Genomic DNA, 22195 nt, shown 5'->3' with positions numbered 1-22195 from the left:
TTAACTCCATTTATTTCAAACTGTATCAATTCATTTTTGCTATTCCCAAATACCATAATTTTAGTTTTATCTAGATTAAATGCTAGATTATTGCAATCAAACCATGCTTTAATTTTTTTCATTTCTTTGGTAGCTAAATTTAACAGTTGATTTAGATTTTCACCAGAACAGAAGATATTTGTGTCATCTGCAAATAAAACCATCTTCATCGCTTGAGATACAGAACATAGATCATTAATAAACAATATGAACAACTTTGGGCCTAAGACTGACCCTTGAGGAACACCAGAAATTTTATTCATTTCAGAGGAACAAACATCACATAACTGGATGTATTGCCGTCTATTTGTTAAATAACTCTCAATCCATTTAAGTACCAAGCCTCTAAATCCATATTTTTCCAGTTTGTGAAGCAATAAATTATGATCAACTGTATCGAATGCTTTTTTTATTTCAATAAAAAATCCCACTGCGATTTGTTTTGACTCCAGAGCGTTGGTGATTTCCTCAACGGCTTCGATTATTGCAAATAAAGTAGACATGTTGGCTCTAAATCCATATTGGTTGTCTGCCAGTAAGTTATGTTTTGCTATGAATGTATCCATTCTTGAACTGAAAAGTTTTTCAAGTATCTTGGAAAATTGTGGAAGCAAAGAGATGGGCCTATAGTTGGTAAAGTGATGTTTGTTACCAGTTTACCTGTTCATGCCTGTTAGAGAATTAACAACAACATTTTGACTTTTACTAATGTAAACTTGCAGTTTGAAAGTATAAATTGTAGTCTATGACTTTTATTTAAAAAATAACACTTTACCTCACATCATTTCATATGATATTCTGCTTGATCTAATACTTAGATTCAATTCAGGATAATTACATTGATGCCAAATTCTATCCTTTTCATCATAGAATCTTCACGATAAAAATAAACAAAAGAAAATCGAATTTTTCCCTGTTTTTATTCATTTTAATTGCTTTTTGAAGCTTTATTGTTCACTCTTTATGTTTAAATTCCTTCAGGTCAGGAAAGGAACACGTTAAAAAAAGAAAAACCACAGCTTGCCCTAAAGTAAAAGGTAATTTTCTTCTTCTGCCTCTCTCTTTTTCTCCCCCCTTTTCCATTTTGGCACCTCAATTTTCTGAATTATACAGGCAGCACATGGCATTTTGTGCACTGGTTTTATCTGAAAGGCGTTCCAAGTGCAGAGAAATGAATCCTTAATTCAGAGCAAACCAGAGGGTGGGGATGGATGAGAAGACAGGAAAACGTTGGTTGTGCATCGCGTTTTAACTGGCTCTTACTACTTGATTGATGCAAAAGTGTCTTTAAAGAATAAAAAATAAATAAAACACAGGTGTATACATATATATATATATATATATATATATATATATATTTAAAATAATTCTAACATTTTAAGACCTTGGATTTTCTCCAGCTGCATATTACAAAAGAGTTTCTCTGCCAAATCAGTGGCTGATCATGATAATTTATTTTGAAACTTTGACTTTCCTGCATGACCCAGAAGTGCTCCGGTCACATCTAAACACTGACTAATGCACTTGTTATTAATCTCCCACACTGGTTCTCGGTTTCCCCAATGATGAATGGCCACGCGACACTGCCCAAAGTTAGAGCCCCACTCCAGCGTGATTACAGAGCCCGTTATTGGTCTGCCCCTGCACTTGATTAATGCTCCTATTCCTGCTCCCCACAAATATGCTGACTTTCATCACTGAAAGAATGAAGTGAATTTTCCTTCGACTTTCAGTAATCACTGAAGGGAGAAAAAAAAGGAGCAGATTGTGAAAAAAGCAGGTAGACTTTAATGCTAAAATAAAGACTGATGAATCAATTCTTTGATCACTGTGCAGTTGGAAAGTATTCGGTGGATTTTAGGAGTGCTTTCCTTTTTTTTTTTTTTTTTCCTTTCAGGCGTTTCCAGCTGAATTGGATTATTGGCAAAGGCGCATTTTGAAAGTTCACTTGATTACAGCGAAGGAGCTCATTAATCACAAAGCAAAATGTCAGTGGTTATTAACAGTTCCTTATTGATAAAGACGCTCGTCTTTGAACACAGTTTATTCACTGTACAAAATGTATTCGTCTTTTTCTGATTTGGATCTTACTGGATTTGGTTCAAAAATGCAGCTTTGAATTACATAAATCAAAAGCTGCTCTTTTGTGGAAATATCCTGAATAAAATATGATAATTGAAGATTTATTTGACCAAAGAATATCTAGAATAACACAAACAAAGCAGTTTTTCATGCAGCAGAAGTGCAAGCTAAGCTGAGTCTCTTTCATTATAATAATAGCTCTGAGGTATAATAAATCCTTGTTTCTCAGGCTTCCCAAGGAAACAAAAGGCTCAGTATGAATTTCATCACTGACACAGTTATTGATCTGCTAACAAGACCATACTCTAGCCAGCAAAATAGCAAATTATACCTCACTCACTAAACACTTATGCTGCTTGGAAAAAAAGTTGTTTTAGTCATTTTAAGTTTATAAACAAATACAAATCATTTTAAACACTTTCACTTTTATTTTCTTAAATTTAAACAAAATTGATTAATCCAACTATAATTTCTGAGTGATGAGTCCATGACGGACTTAGCTTTTGTGGCAGTCTCATGACAGTGGGTTTTTGGAGAGCCTCCAGAGACACGCATTGATTTTAGCTGCAGAACCATGTCTGTTTACAACAAGGCACAGTCTGAGGATACGCCGTTTGTGGTTATTCGATATTTATTTTGCCCTTTCGTTTCATGCTCTTGATTTTCTAGCTCATTCTGTCGTGCTGACCTTAAGAAAGTTCGTAAAGATGTAATTTGAACAAAAGTCACAGTCTTCCCGTCACTCTCATTCACAAACATGAGGCTGTTTGTGAAAGTCAGTTGGCGTCGTATTTAAATAAAAACATCTTTCATTTCATTTCAGTTTTTAATATATTTTATTAAAGGGTAACACAACGGGACAGTTGGAGGCTGACTTCACTCTCAGCCAAGATTTGAAAAATGCAAAAAAGGAGGTGGGATGGGAGGGGGAGGGGGGTCGCGGGGTGAACTTCAACTTGTTATTGAGCGTTCAAAGATGGGCGGAGCTTTTATACTGGAGCTGCAGAGCATGATGATGTGAAACTTCTGAAATGACGTGGGACTTAGACCAGTTGACCAATCACAAAATTCAACTGTAATACTGTGTTTCAACCTGTAGGGGGCACCACATTTTGACAGTTTTTGACTATATTTTCGTGAATTAAACAAGTTTATCTTAATTTGTCAAAAATATGGTAAGGACAAACAGACAGCACTTTAAAGTCCCATTTATAGAGGTCAACAGCCAAAAAAAAAAGTGAAGTGTTTGGTTACCCTTTAACTAAAATCAAACCACTCTGGTTTGTATTCAAAACAATCAAAAGATGAGTCTGTTCTCTAAAATAATAACATAAACTGTAAAAATATATATATATATATTTTGTTTTATATATGACCTTTCAAATGTGGTTGGTAATTTAACTTATAATGCTGGTTGTGCATTGCGTTTTAACTGGCTCTTCCAACTCTATTGATGTAACAGTGTTTTGGGGAAAAAGAAGTAAAAAATTAAGTTATTTACAGTGTTGGGAGTAATGGCATTTAAGTATAATTTTGTTATAATAGCGATAGAAGTTAAGTAGTGGAGTAATCCAATTACATGTATCTCAGCTTTAACACCTTTACCGTTAGTTTTTTTTTACAAATCGTTGTGCACCATTACTTTAATCTATTGTTGTGGTTTGATATAAAAGTATTTTTTTTGTTTTATTTATGTCTTTTTCAAATGTGGTTGTAGGCGTCAATTATTTTAGTAATAACAGTGTATGGATGTGCAGTTAAAAATCTTTACATATTAATAAAACATAATGTTCAATCTCTTTATTGGTTATTTAAATAGTATTAAGAAGTTATACTGTCAGATTAGGAAAAAAAAATGCCAAAAACCAATTTTCCTAAAATCCAAATACAAGATAACTGCTGTAGCTTTTATTAAAGATTGCAGGCTGTATCCAGAGGTCATATTTTCCATAACAATAACCTTCAATTCCCTCCTTTTCTTTTGAGCTGAAAGCATAACAAACTTCACCCATGGCCAGATTTGGCCTTGACATTCCTTATTTAAGTCAGTAATGTTCAAACTCACATAATCTGCTTAAGGAGACAAACATCAGCTAATCTCAGCTGTTTGGCTGCAGAAACTTTCAGAGAACTTTCAAGAAAAATGGTTATGTATATTGGGAATGTAAATGTGTCCTTGCTGCTACTGATGTAAGAGACTTAACTGATGAGTGAACTGGTGAATAATTTTGATTTTATTTTGCATATTACTCTGATTAAAGTGCCCTTTCTTATCCTTTTCATTGTAGAGATCTTTCATTACAACATATTTTTTTAGACTAGAAAAAAAAAAAAAAACAGCTATAAAAATATCAAGGTGACAATTATGTGCAGAGAAAATCAGCACAGGACTGAGTGTCCTCACACCCACCTTAACTTTTATAAAAAGGAAACAAATCATTTCATGGTGAGTGTAAATCGAAGGCCAAAAGGAAAAAAAAAAAGCTAAAGCGGCAGTGCAGTTCACCTCTTTCAAAATCCAGATGTATATCACGACTAACCGACTACATAAATGTTCAGATGAACACTCGGGGAGAGTGCATCAGCTTAAATCTCCACCAGCTCCCCGGGGACTGAGTCCCACATAAAATGCTTTGGATAATGAGCAGTCTGCATAATTCATGACAATCTGACAGAAGTGGCGAACAGTCATGGGGATTGATTATTAACTTCATTCAGGACATTATTCCAAATGAAACAGGGTTTTAATCAGTTCTTTAGTGTGGATCTTTTGTCATTAATGTTTCTAAATAGTGTACAGGGTTAATGTAATTTCTGAAATGCCACATGGCCACCGTTAGCTTTTGCTGTTTGACTAAAATGAGCAGCAATAATTAGATTCTTCTGGGCTGCCATCCTTTCTCTCATTTCCGTCAGCATTTCTGAATGTGGAGTAGAGATAGGGAAAGATGCTGCTTTTGTTTTGGGATCGGCACCATGTGAGCCTACTTGAATGAGTTGATTGAATCCTTGCTGGTGCAACAAGTCTTCTAGTGGTTCCTCCAAAGCAGTTTGTATGTTGGTTCTCACTAAGGTAAAAATGTATTACATTCAGTTGATTTTCTTTGCATGCATGTGCACATAGGAAAAAAAATCATCTCAAAGGCTATTTTAATAAGATGAATAAAACACAAACATGATTTCTTGGGCTCTCATTATGTAGGCCTCACACCATATAACTAGACAGTGAATATCTAAGATTTTTAAAGCCTATAATAATGACCTCATTTTCAAGAAATAAAAGTGGACCATTGCTCGTCTTCTCAGTCTTTTCTGCCCCCTGACAAGCTTGACACTTACTGATGTCATTTCAGACTAAGAAAAAGGTCATTCAATGAAAAACTGATGCTGAAAACAGAACGTTTAAGAGCTTAATCGCCAGCTGTGATGCTGGATGTTTAAGTAAATGTTAACTTTTCGACACAATTTAATCTAGCTCTTAAATATAACATAACCCTAACCCATGTGGTTTAAGAATAGTGCCACTGGCATGGCATTATGGATAAATGTTAATGAACTTCAGTTACTGCAAAGAACAAAATCTTCAAAAATTTAAGATGTACAAACCAGACATATATGCTAAATCACAAAGGTGTCCTCATTCTGTGCCTACTGTCAGATTGTAAAGTAACTGAGAAAAAAATGGATCGATTAAACATATTTTCCTCTAATCGCTTCTTACAAGACAAAAGAAGCGCACTTTTGAGAGAACTTTTTAAAACCTGAGAGAAGTTTGAATCTACATTTCAATGTGAGAAATCTGCTACACACATTCAAACTCCATGATTACAGCAATTTACTAGTTTTTTTAGGACATATTTAGTTTATTGAGTACTTGACATCAAAGAACCCTGCGAGACTTCAGCGCCAAAAATCAATCAAGTAAATTGAGCACTTTCTGAACAGCTGTATTTTCAATAGTTAAAGACACGTTGAGTGCAGAGCTGCCTGTCCTACTTTCAGTACATGGTGTACATGTATTATAGAAACATTTTGGATGCTGAAACGATAACATGGTTGGTGGAATATCAAGGCTTTACGTACACTTTGCTTGACGCAGTGAACACGATTGCACCAATTATTTAAATTTGTTGGCAGTAAAATGAGTCCTAAAGGTTTTTGTCACCTCTGAATCTGGATAAATGCACTCATTCATTCTTCTACATGGAAAGGGAAAAAAAAGAGCTCAGCAATCTGAATTTATGTCAAATGTAATTATTACATGGCCAAGCTTTCATGGCGTCTAATTGAATATGGATAGTTTGATGAAAATTAGACTACGAAGTTCAGAAAAAGAAAAAAAAATTAACACTTTTATGCACTTTTATATACGATCAAAAATAGCCGTACCCTCTTCATACTTCATAAGTATTTTCTAATCATAAATGTACATCTGGGATCTAAAAAGAGCAATGTAACCTATATGTATAAATTGGACAAGAATAATTAGATTTTCAGAATTGAAGTAAAAATAGATAAAAAATTGGGATATATACACTTTTTAAAATTTATTTTCAATGTTGACTAAAATTTGAAACTCTGCATCCTTTCTGCAGAACTCAGTTATGTCCATGTTAGCATTTTTCCAATTTTATAGGCCCATACATTTGTGCACTTTATGGATGTGACAATGTGATTGTCTTCTATATTATTTGTAAATGAAGAGATGAATAAGAATGCTCTCATACTTCAGAACATCTAATGGGTGCTTTAGCTCTATAGCTGCAGAGGGAGTTCCTTTATGCTGAAGTGACCTTGGTTAAGTAACTGCACCTCACATCAGCTGTGGTGTGAGTTCAGAGATGTGTGTGTGTGGGTTTGTTTTGACCAACACTTCACTTTCAGTGATCCCTTCAAGAATACTTGGAGTGATCAACCAGACAAGAAAGGTGCTACAGAATTACATTCCGCTCAGCGATTGCCATTTGAAGAGCCCTATCTTGTGAGCAGCGCACAACAACAGTGGAGAGGAGTGTTTTTTTTTTTTTTTATTATTGTTTTTTCTTTTACTTCCCACATGTCTTCAAACCAATTAATAATTAGAATCTGCTGCACAGGTGAGATTTGTTTACCAAGCAGATGAGTCTGTTCATAAATAATGTAGTTTAGCAGCTAAAAACAAGGTAAAACTATCTATGTATACACAAGAAAATTACTCTATAATAAGATTCCTTAATAATCTACTTATCAGACATTAACAAGTATTAGTAATGTCTTTAAAAGTTGTTATGGGGCATTTATAAGACATTCATTAGCGTTTCTACATGTTTTATAATATGCAGTTTATAAAGTAGGGCTGTAGGAAAAAAACTGATATGGCAATATATCGCGATACTTCATTTGGCGATACACGTATCGATTTAAAATGCTGACCCGGGAGTATTTACTTAATTATTCATGAGGTTTGCTGTGCTTCGTAACAGGCTCGGATATGAATGAGTGAAGCAGTGACGTACACTGAGCCTCAGTCAAAATGCTGTTGGCGAATCGGGCCAAAATGATGCTGAACTTCAAAGCAGTAGATTCTAGTTCAGGGACTTCTATATGAGTTACAGTTGAATCTTACCATTTTATTACAACTAAACTATTATTCAGATAGAGGTTTTTTCCAAGTTATACTTTTTAAAAAAAATAGTTAAAAATTGTAGTTTGGATATATTGCGATAAAGTTGGTTATCGCGATACGTATCGCATCACCACACTCTTGCCAATACACACCCCTATTATAAAGACATTTATTAGGATTAATAAAGCCTTTATAAGACATTCACAAGACCTTTTTTTTAGCTATTGTATATGTCTAAGTCCTTATATATGATAATAAGTTACTCATAAAGACATTTAATAACATTTGTAAAGCCTTCATGATACATGTCTAAGACATTTATATCTCGATTATAAATTATTTCCAATAACTTTGTGCATTCGGCAATGCAAATGGGTAATTTGGGTGATTTAAGATTATAGGACATTAGGGCTGCCACGATTATTCGACTAATCGACGACTAATCGACTATTAAAATAGTCGACAACTATTTTGGTTGTCGAAGCGTTGTTTTTTTGTTTGTTTTTTCCTTGTTTTGATCTTAAAACTACGGTTTGTGCCTTCTATTGCGGGGGTCTTCCATTCTCTTTCACACATGCGCAGTGGTGCTAATCCGGTCAGCAGTGATGTCACAGGAAGTTCTCGGTAGGCTCGCTCGAAAATGTGGGAAGCAAAAGGAAAATAAAAGAGGAAAAAGTGTCAAATGTAATTTCTGCAAGACAGAATTTGTGTTCCATGAGAGCACGATGGCGATAAATGATCACCTGAAGATGAAGCATGTTGAGACGGAGTTTGATCATGCTGAACAGAGAGCTTCGTCTAGCTAAACTAACATCGGCGCTAACTGTAACACAGCTAGCTCCGTCGCGGCTGTCATTACTGCGCTGTTTGGAGATGAACCAGAAGATCTGCAGGAGATCCGTGTCTACGGCGCTTCTGTCTGCATAATGAGCGTTTCATAATCTGCGCTCTTCTAACCAAACGCCGCGAGGACGGCGCGGATTATGAATTTATACTGGAAATGAACCGCTCGTCCAAGGCTTCATTCATATTCCGCGCCGCGATCACGTCGTCCGGTTCGAAGAGCGGATTATGAAACATTCACCGCGCAGACAGAGAGGCTGTGTGTCGGTACGGATCTGCCGCGGAGTTATGGAACGATTTAAAACTACGAGTCCCATAAGTGAAGGAGTTCACCTAAAAGTCCAGAGCTAAGTTTACAAGTGTAGCATTACATTATCTGCATTAAGCTACAAGTAAATGTAACCTAAAGTCACAAAACGACAACAAACAGCAAAACAACCACAACATTGAAGAAGTAACACAGATTTATGGGTTCTCCCCCAAACTGAACATATGAAGTATCGGTCTGCGCATGTCCGCACCTGAGGGAATCCTCAGGTTTTATATGTATAGGAATATCTTCAGTTCAAAGATGTTATTAGTGTTACGCTTTAATAAATGGGCCTCAGTCAGCAAATATTTTGAGTGTGTTTATATCTGCAAATAGCTTTTGAAATACTTTATAAATGTTTTATTAAATATATGTTCAAGCTTTAAAAAAGAATTGCAGGGTTTTAAAGAGTTTTCTGTTGTTGATTCGGATTGCATTATTTGATTTAAGTCTTGTTTTAATGCCAGAAACAAAGGAAGGAGAAAAGCTGCATGATTCATTAAAATATTAATAAACTATTGTCTTTATTTTAGATAGAATATAGCTTACAGACCTCAAGTTTAAGGATAATAATGGTTAAGATGAATGTTTTACATCCAGTCGCCGCATAAACCGATTAGTCGACTAATCGAAAAAAATAGTCGGAGATTAGTCGACTATTGAAATAATCGTTTGTGGCAGCCCTATAGGACATGTGTTGTGAAACACTGGACCTGCCATGTTCGTCCCCCTGGTAGCAAAGGTGGATGGTTGTATATAGTGGCTAAAAAAAAAAAAAACTTCCAATTTTAAATAGCTTTTGCTTCAACTTGCAAAAACTATGACTATTTTTTCTCACTATGAAAAATAATAAAACCTATTTTAGCCATAAAATATTGACAAGATTGGGGTCTAACTTATACATATTATGATTCAGAGTAATATTTTTTATGACTTACTTATTAAAAGTTTTAATTTACAGTTTAAGAACACCTAGAAGGAGTTTAAGGACAACTAGAACCATTTTTTAGCCTAAAAGGAAGAATCAACACCGTCTTTAATGGAGTTTTTTTTTTTTTTATCTTAGCTTAATCCATTATGTCCCTTGATGAATTACACAGTACTCTGAGGATAATTGGGTGTTATTAATTTCTAGAATATCTGAAAACGCTAAGGTGTATATTTACTCTAAAACACTTAGCAGAAGCGGTAAGGGATTTCTTTTATCTTCTCAAATGTCCTGAATTAGGAGAATTTGAACCAAAACAGGTCAAGAATAAAATATTAACTGGTGTCAGCTAAAAAAAAAAAAATACAATTCTAAATAATGAATAAAAAAAGGCTAAAGGATTCTCTGACCCTCCAAAAAAGGACTTAGCAATGCAAAATGTGCTGGATTCTAGATATAACTCATTAATTTTTACTTGTATGATTTCATTGTTTAGTTGCCTAAGCGCATGCAGCATCAGAGGCTAAACTTTCAGAAAACAAATACATAAAACAACTTAACTCAGTCTTACTCATTTATTTCTCTTGCTATTGCAAAACCCTACATACTTATCCTTTTTTCCACTTCCAGTATATCAAACACGGTTAATAAGAGCGAGATGTTGAGCCGTAAACATGAGAAATGCATGTGAAAACATAGATTTACTGACCTGACCTCTGCTGGATCTTCAGTAACCAACACATCTGTCTTACAGCTGGCAATAGGGTTGATTGACAGCTCTGCTGGTGGCACCACAAAGCTCTTGCTGACTGGCAGCCATAATCCTTGACCCAGACTGTAGAATGATCTACGTTGGCATGACAACAAGAGATAAATGTCAGTGGCAGACATGTTCTATTAACACACTTTGGCTGTACCTGAACACATACTGTACATCATCTGTACTGAACTTTTAGACATCTAGTTCTAACAACATGTGCAAGATTGCTGCAAATTATTTTCCACAAAATGAGTATATAATTGGTATGAACTACTTTGAAATTATTATTTTTTTGTTTGGTTGGTACTCAGTTCTGGAGGCCAAAATTGACACTTCATAATTGAACACATGATGATACCAATTGAAAGTAACAATACGTTTTTGTAAGTTTCCTCTTCATCTCCTCTCAGTTCCTTTGTGTTTGCAACTGATGTAGTTATTATGGACACACTTCTATATGAATACCATCATTACATATGGTGCTATAATAATATTTACCCTGTTTTTTCTGGTAAAAACAACATGTTAGAAAGGATGCATATTTACATCTAGGATGTGATATTTCCTCCCACATGATCCTAATTTAGATGACCTTCCAATATAGCTCCTTCTTATTATGCAATCATCAAGCTTGTTCAGTTGGAGGATTTACTATTTAATGAAGCCGTGCTGTTTTTCTGTGATTGTTTATTAAAAGTTATATAGCAAAACCAGCCCCCTTGAAAACAAGTAAAACATTTTTTTACAGATTTTCTATAAATAAGCAAACATATCTGCCACTAGGGTACTAAATACCAACAAATTTTTAAAGAAAAAAACTCTTGTCACTAAGATATATTTTCTCAAACTAAGATTATTTTGCAAATGAAAAATCTTTACTCTAGTACACTGTAAAAAGTGAAATGTTGAATCAATTAACAAAAGTTCTATAATTTGTTACATTCAAAAATAAGTTGAGTAAGCCATCAATCAAAATTTTAATTTGATGAAACTGAATTATTTTAAATGTAACAAATTACAGAACTTTTGTAGATTGATTCTAGGTTTCACCTTTTTTTTATTTATTTTATTTTTTTTTTTACTTTTTTTGCAGTGGAAAATTAAAAATAAAACAGAACGTGCTTTTAAAAAAGCGCCCAATCTGGCAACACTGATTGGGTGTTGGTGTTAGGACTGGGAGAGTGCTGTCAGAGTAGACTCTTCCTGAAAGGGTTAAATTTATTAAATTTATATTTATGTTAACACAAAAGACCTCAAATTGAACATAGAAATAGTCTAAAACTTGTCAGTGACAGTGTTGTCAATTCTGGGATTACTTTCTGCAGATCTTTTTTTCCACAAAAATGTTTCTTGCTATATCTTTTCTGTGCACCGGCGGTCTTTATTTGACAGCAGTTTGACAAGAAACAGGATAAAAAGCAGCAATATGACATTCAGCAATATATAAAAGTCTGGAGTTTACACCTGCGCTTTCAGCTGCAGCACATGAGCCACCTGCTCAAACTACACACATAATTGTAACCCTTGTTTGACCTCTGCTCAGTGTCTGACAGCTTCTATTATATTTGACTGAAATCTCTTGGATGCGTTCTTGACATCCCCAGACGCCATTTTTGACACAGGTAGCAGCTACTAAAATAAAAAAAAAATAAAAAAAGAAACATCTTTGTTTTGATTTTCTCTCCTTTTCTAAAACACTCCAACTGCCAAAAGAATCCCCGTTTGGATTTAAATCCTCTTTGCACTGACCTTTAGGACCAATTCCATTCAACTGGATCAAATCTAATAATCCAATCTTTTCTTCTTTCCCTTCCCATGGAGCAGATGTGACAACTATCAACTTAACCCCAATTGCAGCGTCCAATGAATTGCTGCGTCTCTGCTCTTTGCATTGACGATCCGCATCACTGTGTTCAAGCCTGGAGTTGTGCTTTTCAGCTGCAGGTGGAATCATGGGTCCTTTGATTTTTTCTTTTCCTTTGAACATAAACTTCTGCGTTTGGACAATGCGTCAGCCCAGCAGGTTTGGGTGCTTTTAATCTTTGTGTCTGTGCTCTCCCACACACTGCAGCGCTTTAAAAAAGACTGGGAGATAAAAATGTGATAGTGCACCGGGCAAAAATCCGGAGTTTACTGCATCTTTTCTCTTGGCGTTCTCACTGAGAAGTCATGTCTGCGAGGTCAGTGCAAAGAGGAAAGAGATAACAGTGATAAAATACTCTATGTCTAAATAGTAGAGGGGTAGAAACTAAATATATATATATATATGTATGTACACATATATATTTTTTATACTGTGTCTTGTTTAATAGAACAGCTGGTGACACAAAAGGGATCCTCTGAGTTTTGATCTTCCTGACAAATGTCAAACACAATGACCCCATCAAGACTCAGAAGTGCAGCAGAAATGGCAGTAAAAGCCTTTTACAGAAGTTCGCCCAGGAGTGTTCCTTGGGCTACTCTGCACACACAGAAACCCCACCAGTGAGACTCCCATCCAGCATTAAGGCTGTCATTGTGTGCAAATGTGTTTACATGCATATGCCACTGACTTTATCCCCATTCTCTATCACACAGACACCACACATATGTGAATTCATGCCAAGAACACAGCTATGGCGAGCCCACAGAAGCACAAGCAGCTTGCCATGCACTTGAGGGATGCAACTAGGGTTGAAATCTCACCTGAAGATCCTCTCTGGGGCCTGCTGTCCTGTAACTAGGTCATATCCTTTCTCTAAGTTAGCATATGGCCAAGGACTTCCCATATGACAGAAGAAAGAACAAAGATAAAATTAAATGGATTTAAATTAAAAAAGTACATTATTGTAAGAGTATTACAAAAATACCCAAACAGACTATATGAAATTGCTTAAAAACTGGTATTATCCAGTTGCTATTAAAAGATCCAACACATTCTCACTCCCAACTCGTCACATATGGATGTTTGGTTAAGGACCCCTTCGTGTCATTCTTTGATATTTTTTCTGCTCCTTTTTTGACGTGCTGGCTGTTGGTAAAATCAAGGGTCCACAACCCTTGGTACGTGGTACCAGATGTGGTACAGCACGCAGACTGGTTTTCAGGATGCAGCGGTTACCAGTATCCTAACGTGGTACTGGTACCCTAACATTAACCCGGCACCAACCGCATTACTGGACATGAACTGGTACCAGGTTAGGGTACCGATACTGGGTTAGGGTCCCATGCTCTCCGTGTCCCGGTACTGGACTGGTACTAGGGATATAACGATGCAATCAAACCATGATTTGATTTACAGTTTTAAAGTCACAGTTTCATTTTTTTCACTTAATTTGTTTCTTTGCACAATGAGTTAAAGGTATTTTAAGTATGTTCTCTTTTTGCCCCTTACATCAGACTGTCGGTTTTCCTACTAACAGAAAAGGATTCAATACAAATAAACAATTTTACAAAATACTGGAATAATCACAAATCCTTTGTAACCAAGAGGTCAGCTATTTCAACATCTCTATGTATGCTGTAACAAACTTAACTTTTCTTACACACAGCTACAGAACCCACTGTGTTGCAGTGTCATTGGACACTCTGTACCCACTCAGCAGAACCCCCCTTCCCCTCCCGCCTGCGCTAACACTCAGGGAAAACACGTCAGTAATGACCGTTCGGGTGCAGCTTGCAGAGAAAACCAAGCCAGCCTGTTCGCTACGCGCACACACACAGGGAGCCTGCATGGAGAAATGGTATCACCTCTGCATTTCTAGTTTCAAGCATAGGCTGTGACATATCATGGTTTTAATGTTTCTGCAATGACAATATTGACAAGTTTAAATCGTTTTTAACTGATTCATAAAGTATCGTTACATCCGTGACCAGCATATCAAAAAAACGACGAGTTGTGGACACAGGAGACGTCAAAAAGTGATCGTCAAGTGATGAGTTGAGAGTGAGAACATGTTGAAAGAATTTGCAGCTTAAGTAGTTGTGTGTGACAATATACAGAATGCATATTTGAATCAGAGGGTTAATATATGCAAATAATTAACATTCTTAATCATTTTGTTCACTGGCACTCCTTAAAAACACTGAATGGAACTTTAATAAGTACCAGTAAATGACAAATATCGTTTTTTAATTTATCCCAACTATTCAAACTAGATTAGCAATAGTCAAGTTAGGCTACATTTTAAACTGAACCTCCATCTGTGCACATTTCTATTGATTTTCCCTTTTTTCTTCCATATTTAACTCAGAAATGACTTTTATTTTCTCATCAGATCTCATTTTTAGGAGAAAAAAAATACATGAAAGCCTGCAAATTTTAACCTATTACCCACAAACTGCCCATATTTATCATTCCTTTAGGCGATCTCTGGGCGGAATGATAAATTGCTACTTAGTTTGTGTCAAATCCATCAGATCGCTTTCACACGCAGACTATAGAGGTTTGCTCAAATCTGTGGCTGGAAACATTTCCTCTGATATTTTATGTTGAGTCACCAGAGAGAACCGGCAGCACTGGGCTTAGGGAATCATATGTGAGGTTGTAGAAGTAGAAGTGACTTTCCAGTTACGAGTAGATAGGATTTACCCTTCGTTACGACCCCAGTCGCTCCGAACACAGAGGTGTTTATGGACAGGATCGGGGGAATAACCCTCATGACAGCTGCATTCTCCTATGGAAAAAAACACAGAAATAGACATTTATTTATCCTTGGGAGCTGAATATGCCATCTAAGTCAGCCTTGCTAGCTCATTTGTAGGACATGTATCACCCAAATGCCATGCTATCTTTTATTTCAAAAATAATTTTTACCAGTAAGCGAAGCTGGAACACATTTATGACCCATTACACCAGGTGCCACCGGGATTTGTAGCCCGCATGGAATGTTTTTTGTTCTTTAGTACAACTTTAAGTCTACTGGGTGCTTTTCAGAAACTGAACAGTTCACGACTCTTCACTCAATAGGTCTTCTACGATTATGAATTCACCCAAAGGTAATTTCCTGAAGATTGCAGGTGGGGTTTTAAAATGAAAAATCTCTAATGAAAAACTTTTTTCTTTTTGCTTTTTTTTTCCAGGAAATTGGCATGGCTCGCAATTACCTCTATTTACTGTTGCTTATGCTTCTCACCTCACCTGTGTCTGGTGTGCGTGTCTTTTAAGCCCAGACAAACAGCACACGGCCAGGCTAGAGTCGTGGGGCGTACCAATAGCCTGCTGTGAATGGGGCTCATTCTAGTCAGTGAGTGTAGTCACACCTGACACGTACGACTGTGGTTGTCAGAAAGTCAGGAAGCAAGTCTATGAGCCGCTATACTAAATATAGGCAGAGTTTATTTAGTGCTCCTGCAGTAGGAGAATCAAGTCAATTTGCATAAAGAGGACTGAGCCGTCAGAAAACTTCATGGGAGAGAAAAAAAAAAAAGGTTTCATGCCAAGAGGACCCAATTAATTTTCAAAATAAAATGCTATGTAAAAAGTGGAAAGGTCCACACTTGTCATGGGTGAACTGGAATGGTGACTGTGAAGCACTTTGGGTCTTAAACAAGGTAGATTAGTGCTATGTCAGTAAATGGCGTATACTTGTAAAGCGCTTTTCTACCTTCCTTGAAGTCCCAAAGTGCTTTACAGTCACAGACCCATTCACCCAGTCACACATATTCACGCACTGGTGGTTGCCCACTGCCTAACATTGGTGCCAACCTTCCACCAATGGCAAGGTCTTACCCAAGGACACTTCAACACATGGGAAGGAATTGAATTGAACCTGCAATCTTCCCCATTTTGGGGGTCAAGCACACATTGAGTTGATACATTTGACGAATAAAATCAGCGACTTTGGGAGAGATAGCCACCAAATTTCATCATGGTACAGATACCCCCCCCCCCAAAAAAAAACCCTCCATACTAAAACATCTCACTGTACTGATTTTCCGCACAATGAAAACAGAAAACAATGATAGATTGCTGCAGTCAAACTGGAAGGGAAGCAGCCGACAGGTGCCAGCAGAATCTGTGGTGAACATTTTGTGTCAAGTAGGCCTTTGGTAACGCATTTTATTTGTGTTGAAAGTGATACATATTTAGGGATGGATACTTTTCAGGTTTTATTCAGTATTTGTGCCAATCTCTTACTTTTGAATCAGTGCAGGCTGGGGCCATAGATTGTGAAATCACTGGACATAGTGTCCCAAATAGGAAGTACCCGCTGGTTGCAAGAAGGCCAAAGTCCCGTAGTCTTCCATTGAAAAATGGACAGTTATTTCTCTGTTATTTTATTTGTCAGACTAACCATTCTTGATCTGATATATTTTTCTTAACATCCTATTTCTAATCCTAATGTTGTTTTCTTTATCACAAGTTATTCAAGTTATAAACTGACCAATCAGATACCTCAGTAAAAGCATGTGGCTCCCACTGGCCCCACCTCCAATGTTTGATTGACAGATTCTCCCGATCCACTTTTAATGGGAGGGGTGTGGACTTCCAGCAAGCCGAAACAAGCACCCTCATGATTGGTGACAGTTGTTCCTCTAAAAACGTGACTCTCACCGACTCAGATTAATCAATGGTGGTAGACATATCAGGAAGTGACGGCGAAGGCTCTGGCTGATTCTGCAAAGGTAATGCATTTCCTATGGGTAACATCAACACCTTGTCATGTCCAGTTCATAAAAATGGTACATAAATGGAACCAGTATTTTATTTTGTTTGTGTGTTTGTTTTCAACAGTGATTAAATAACAGGCAAAATTTGCATGTGAGGCTGAATGTGAGGAAGCAGTATCACAGGTTCCCGCAGAGCCTGAACATGTATGAGCTGTTTGTTTGTCTCTGTCAGTCTTTGTTATTCTCAACTGCACCCTGTTGATATTTTATTATAGCAATATTAATGCTATTGATGCTCATTGCATTGTTGTAAAATAAATGTTTATTTTTATTTTGTCAATCTATAAAACTACATCTTAATAACATGTAACCTATCTTTCGAGGCACACAGTGTGACCTCTTCCTCACGGGCTCACTGCTCTGCGTTGGGTTTGTGTGTGACCACACGTCGGTTCTGATCTGCAGCAGATCTTTATTTTTCCTTTGCGACAACACGGAGTGAACTGGGTTAGGCAAACAGTTGAGTGGACACAGCAAAAGACCAAAAGATCTGCAATACCCTTGTTTGACTTCCACAATTTGACTCCCAAAATGGCAGAACTTTGGGCAAAGCAATGACATCACAAGTCCAGGCAAAGCAATTACTCTGTGCTTTTTGTGACATTCATATAGTGGAATTTGCAGATGTAGCAAAACATACACATACAGCCCCTTTACATACAATGGAAGTGATCTTTAAATTGGTGTGTTCTGAGGTTTTTGGCTGGGGCTGTGTAACAACAACAACAACAACAACAAAAAAGAAAATTGTTTTTTTTAACTACTTTCCTTTTCACTACAACTACGAAAAGAAATTATCTACTAGGTCAGTTAAGAAATCATTTTAGCTCAGCTATACACAACAATCTATGTTTTGAAGTATTAAATACGTGTTACTGTAGAAGCATAGCTCTGTTTGCTGTCCACACACTACTGCAGGCTATGGATTCAGAGCTGAATCTCAGAAAAAAAAAGAAGCTGGCTTTTCTGCCACTAAAACTGCAAGTATTTCATCATCCTCACTGAGGTATTTACATGCTTGAGTGTTTTCTGTCTTGTGGCAAAATCTAAACTCAGTCCACTGTGGCTGGCAGGGGAGCTTGTACCACTGAAGCGCTGGAGATACTCAGCTGGCAGCACGCCAGCATGCTGCTTGTAGACAAGGCTCCAAATTGTGCTGCACAGGTCAGTTGTTTACTGGTTCTGCTACCTCCAGCAAGCCATTAAGCTTAAAGTTGGCCATTACTTTCTGCACTTTAGTCAATCGTCAGGATTGTGGCAGCACAGCGGTGTGGTGGTTAACGCTGTCACGGCACAGTGAGATGATTCTCAGCTCAAATCCCGGCTGTGACCTTTTCTGTGTGAGGATTGTGTCCTTTCAACAACCCTTTTCACTCTTTGAGAATATGTTGGCTGTCTCGACAATTATGATCTTAGAACGACCCCAAATTAACCCTTTAACTCTGATGTAGTTAGTGACACCTAAATAACACACGCCCTATGACATATCGTGAATCTTCAACCGCTTAAGTGATCAACCGATTCTGACACAGAGTAAAGTGGCTTTTTATACCGGCTTTGCGACATTTTTTGTTAGTAATGTGTAGTAACGTAACAGTGCAAGGCTGCGTTTCTTCGCTTTAGCATGTACAGGAATTACGTCAATTGCGTCATCGGTTGAAGAGTTACGGAGTAGAAAGAATGTCAACACTAAGCTAAATCTCTGATTTAAAGGTTATTGTCACGTCTGAATGTGAATTAGTAAACTGTCTATATTTTGTTGCAATGTGACTATTTTAGAGTCCCCCTTCCCCGTCTACTGATGGAAGACTCCAGCGGTCCTCCATGACCCTGAATATAAAGATGCTGGTATGGAATATGGAGAGACAGATAAATGATTGAACAGTTTAAGCCATGACACAATAAAATGCTTTATGAATTTTTATGAAGCTTTTTTTTTGTTAATATCAAAAGAGTCTAAAGGGGAATTGAACGAATAAAACACTGCAGCACACTGAGAATCATGCAACTGACTGTTTCTGATAACCTGTATGAAGGCAAAATTTACATTTTATCACCAGGACTCTAATCTGTTCAGGAGAGTTTAAAGGCATAAAACGCATTACGGATAAAAACAACAAATATTTTATTTCTTTTTTTTATCTCTTTGCAGCTTTGTGATCTTAACTCTCTTCAGGAAGAACAAGCCCTCAAACAATCCATTTTTAAAATGTGGACACAGGTACAGATAAGAATAATTTACACAGACATTTCAAAGAAAAGATTCAATTAAATTGAAGACAGCTATTATGCTTCTTCTTCTAAAACCAACAAATGTAATCTCTAAGTACTGTACAAAGAATGTAAATTTTAATTCAATTCTAATAATTTAAAATACATTCCAACTGTTTCCAGTTAGATGTAAGCAGCTCTTTACCTTGCATCACTGTAATTGTGTTTAATTGAGATTAACTTTGAATTTTAATTTGAATACAGTGTCTGTTGCAGCCACAGTTACCCTGTCAAAGCATTCTGAGTGAGTCAAAACACCTTTTATTTTAGATTTTATAAATATTCCTTTTTAAACTTTTTACTGTATATAAAATAATGTATTATTACCATATTTCTGTTAGTTTTAAAGTACAAAAAAGAAGTATAAGGATGATTTTTTTGAATATGTGGATCATACATATGTCTTTAAGAATAATTAAACAGGGAATGTAGACTTTTTTAAATATTAGTATAAAAAAAAAGATCTCAAATGGAAGTTAATCAACCTAAAATACTTAGCTACATTAGTCCAGAGTACGTTTTCTTTTTCTGATTTTATTCCCAGTTAAACACGAAGGGATCTTAAACTAACTTCTCTTTCTCAGTAAAACTGAGACACTTTCAGTTCTCCTTTGAGCATTTTTCATTCATCTACATTTTATCTGAGGCTCAACGATTGCTAGTGGCACAGAGATGATCTGTTTCCAGATCTGAAACAGATCAGAATCTGACAAAAAAAAAATAAAAATACTATGGCAAAAGGCAAACGTTCAAGATAAACTCAGGACTTCAGAATCCTGCATGAGATCACTGTCACGCTTGGTACTGCAGTTTTAATACAGTTTAGTTGTTTTGCTTTATCTGAGCTACATAGCACGTTTTACACTGATTTACCATATTCTGACAATATTTATTTTTATAGGTAAAATTTGGTAAACCTAATAAATGAATAATACTGCTATAGTTTAAAAAAAAAGACTTAAGACCTTGATGTACGTCATTTTAGATGGTCCTCACTTGAATTCAACAAAACACTGAACTGTGAAAGCATTTTATTTCAAGTTACGTCTAGACATCAAAAGAAGTGTTTATTCGCCTGATTTTACGAGTGGAAAAAAACAGGATTTTAACACTATGAGGCAGTTACAGCTCAGAAGAAAGTTTAACAAATGCAAATCCTCATTAATGTTTCACAAGGACACATGATGCTTCTGGAAAAGAAACTCATTATCATCTGCTTTTGGATTGATATGACAGTCAATTCAAGGCTTCTTTTTCTCAGATTTAATAAAAAACCCATACATTAAAGATGGAACAATTGCCCAAAATGTTTTAATATTTTTTTTGTATTTTTGATAGTGAATTTTCACCTTTCTTTTCCCCTCTCCAACAGTACAAGTGTTCTCCTTACATCAATTATATTCACCAAAAACAGATTCCATCTTTTCATGCCCAGACATTAAAAACAAAAAAATGTTCATTTATTGCACAAATTTGACACTCAAAAATAATTTAAATAGGGTTTTAAAAAATAACTCCTATTCACAAGAAAGTGTATTAAATTTTTTAAAGTTGAGGATTAATGATCATAAACGACCTTAAAAAAATTCAATTAGTGTTTTTCCGACTAAGAATAAAAGTTTGCTTTAACAGGTTCCCACAGCTATTTTCAGTATATATTTTTTTCTTTTTCTGATAACTACTCATTTTTTTTATATTGCAATATTTTCAAAAGAGATCTTCGAAGAACATGAATGACACTTAATTATAATTTTCCATGTTTGCACTTAAACATAACTAATTCACTTGTCAACATATCTTTGTCAGCTTTTGTTTCCTGCATTTAAGAGAATCAAGCAGGGCTCTCAAAATATTCAGTGAGAATTTAAAACACATTATCATTGTATAAAGCTAAATCTTTTTTTTTTTCTTTTCGAGTGTTTTTAAAAGTGTTTTTTTTTTCAGTCCATACTGAAGAGCAGTTAAAAAACATGAATCCTTTTTGATAAGCACCTTTACTTTGGCGGGATGATGGATTTTAATCCAAAAAGAAAAACAAAATATGGCTTCAGTTACTAAAAAAAGAATATCTGTGCTGAAAAGGACAAATAAAAAGAGATGTACATGGAACTGAACAAAAAAACAGGGAAAACAGCAGCACTAACAAAAAGGACAGTAAATGAAAAGGGGTCTGGTTTTTAGAAGCCAAAATTGAATCATAACATTTAATGATGTCACATTGCAGGAAGCAGCAAAAGCAGGTGAACTAGCATTAAATCTACTGAAATTGACAAAGTGTACTACGAGCTAGAAACAAATGTGGCCCAACACCATGTTTGGCATCATCGTGTCCACAGACTGAACCGAAAGTGTATACCTCTAATACATTATGCATCAGCCATCAGCATGTCCTTGACTGGGGTTACATAAATTTCACATACATTACAGATGTAATCCATTCTAATGAGCTTAGACTTCATCCAGTTGGGCACAGAAAACATAAGTGAGTCACACACTCAAGGGAAAATAAATAACACCAAACTGCATGTCCAGCTTGTTGGTACAGCTAATGTCACCATTCACATGAATAGTGATATTAAAAGTGATTGGATGCAAAATCCAGCCAAAGATGATGACTTTGTACAAAATCCATCTGGGAGGTAAAGTGACCTCTTGTTTTACATGATAAAAAAATATTACACCTTTCGGAATGGAACGAACCCCTAA

The 22195-nt window shown here is 36.0% G+C and overlaps 1 protein-coding gene across 1 annotated transcript in view; it reads right to left on the bottom strand.

Moving 5' to 3' along the window:
- The window catches only part of LOC112163022 (astrotactin-2), a 313961-nt gene that overhangs the window by 133267 nt on the left and 158499 nt on the right, over positions 1-22195 (bottom strand). Inside the window, exons 8-10 of the mRNA XM_024299108.2 lie at positions 15138-15222; positions 13253-13327; positions 10517-10654 (exon numbers count right to left, since the gene is read on the bottom strand). Of these exons, the coding sequence (XP_024154876.1) occupies positions 10517-10654; positions 13253-13327; positions 15138-15222 (298 nt within the window). The remainder of the gene's footprint in view (positions 1-10516; positions 10655-13252; positions 13328-15137; positions 15223-22195) is intronic.

Source organism: Oryzias melastigma, linkage group LG12 (genome assembly GCF_002922805.2).
Source record: "Oryzias melastigma strain HK-1 linkage group LG12, ASM292280v2, whole genome shotgun sequence".
Lineage (NCBI taxonomy): Eukaryota > Metazoa > Chordata > Actinopteri > Beloniformes > Adrianichthyidae > Oryzias > Oryzias melastigma.
The sequence above is the reverse complement of the archived record's forward strand: the minus strand, read 5'-3'. Positions and strand labels throughout refer to the sequence as shown.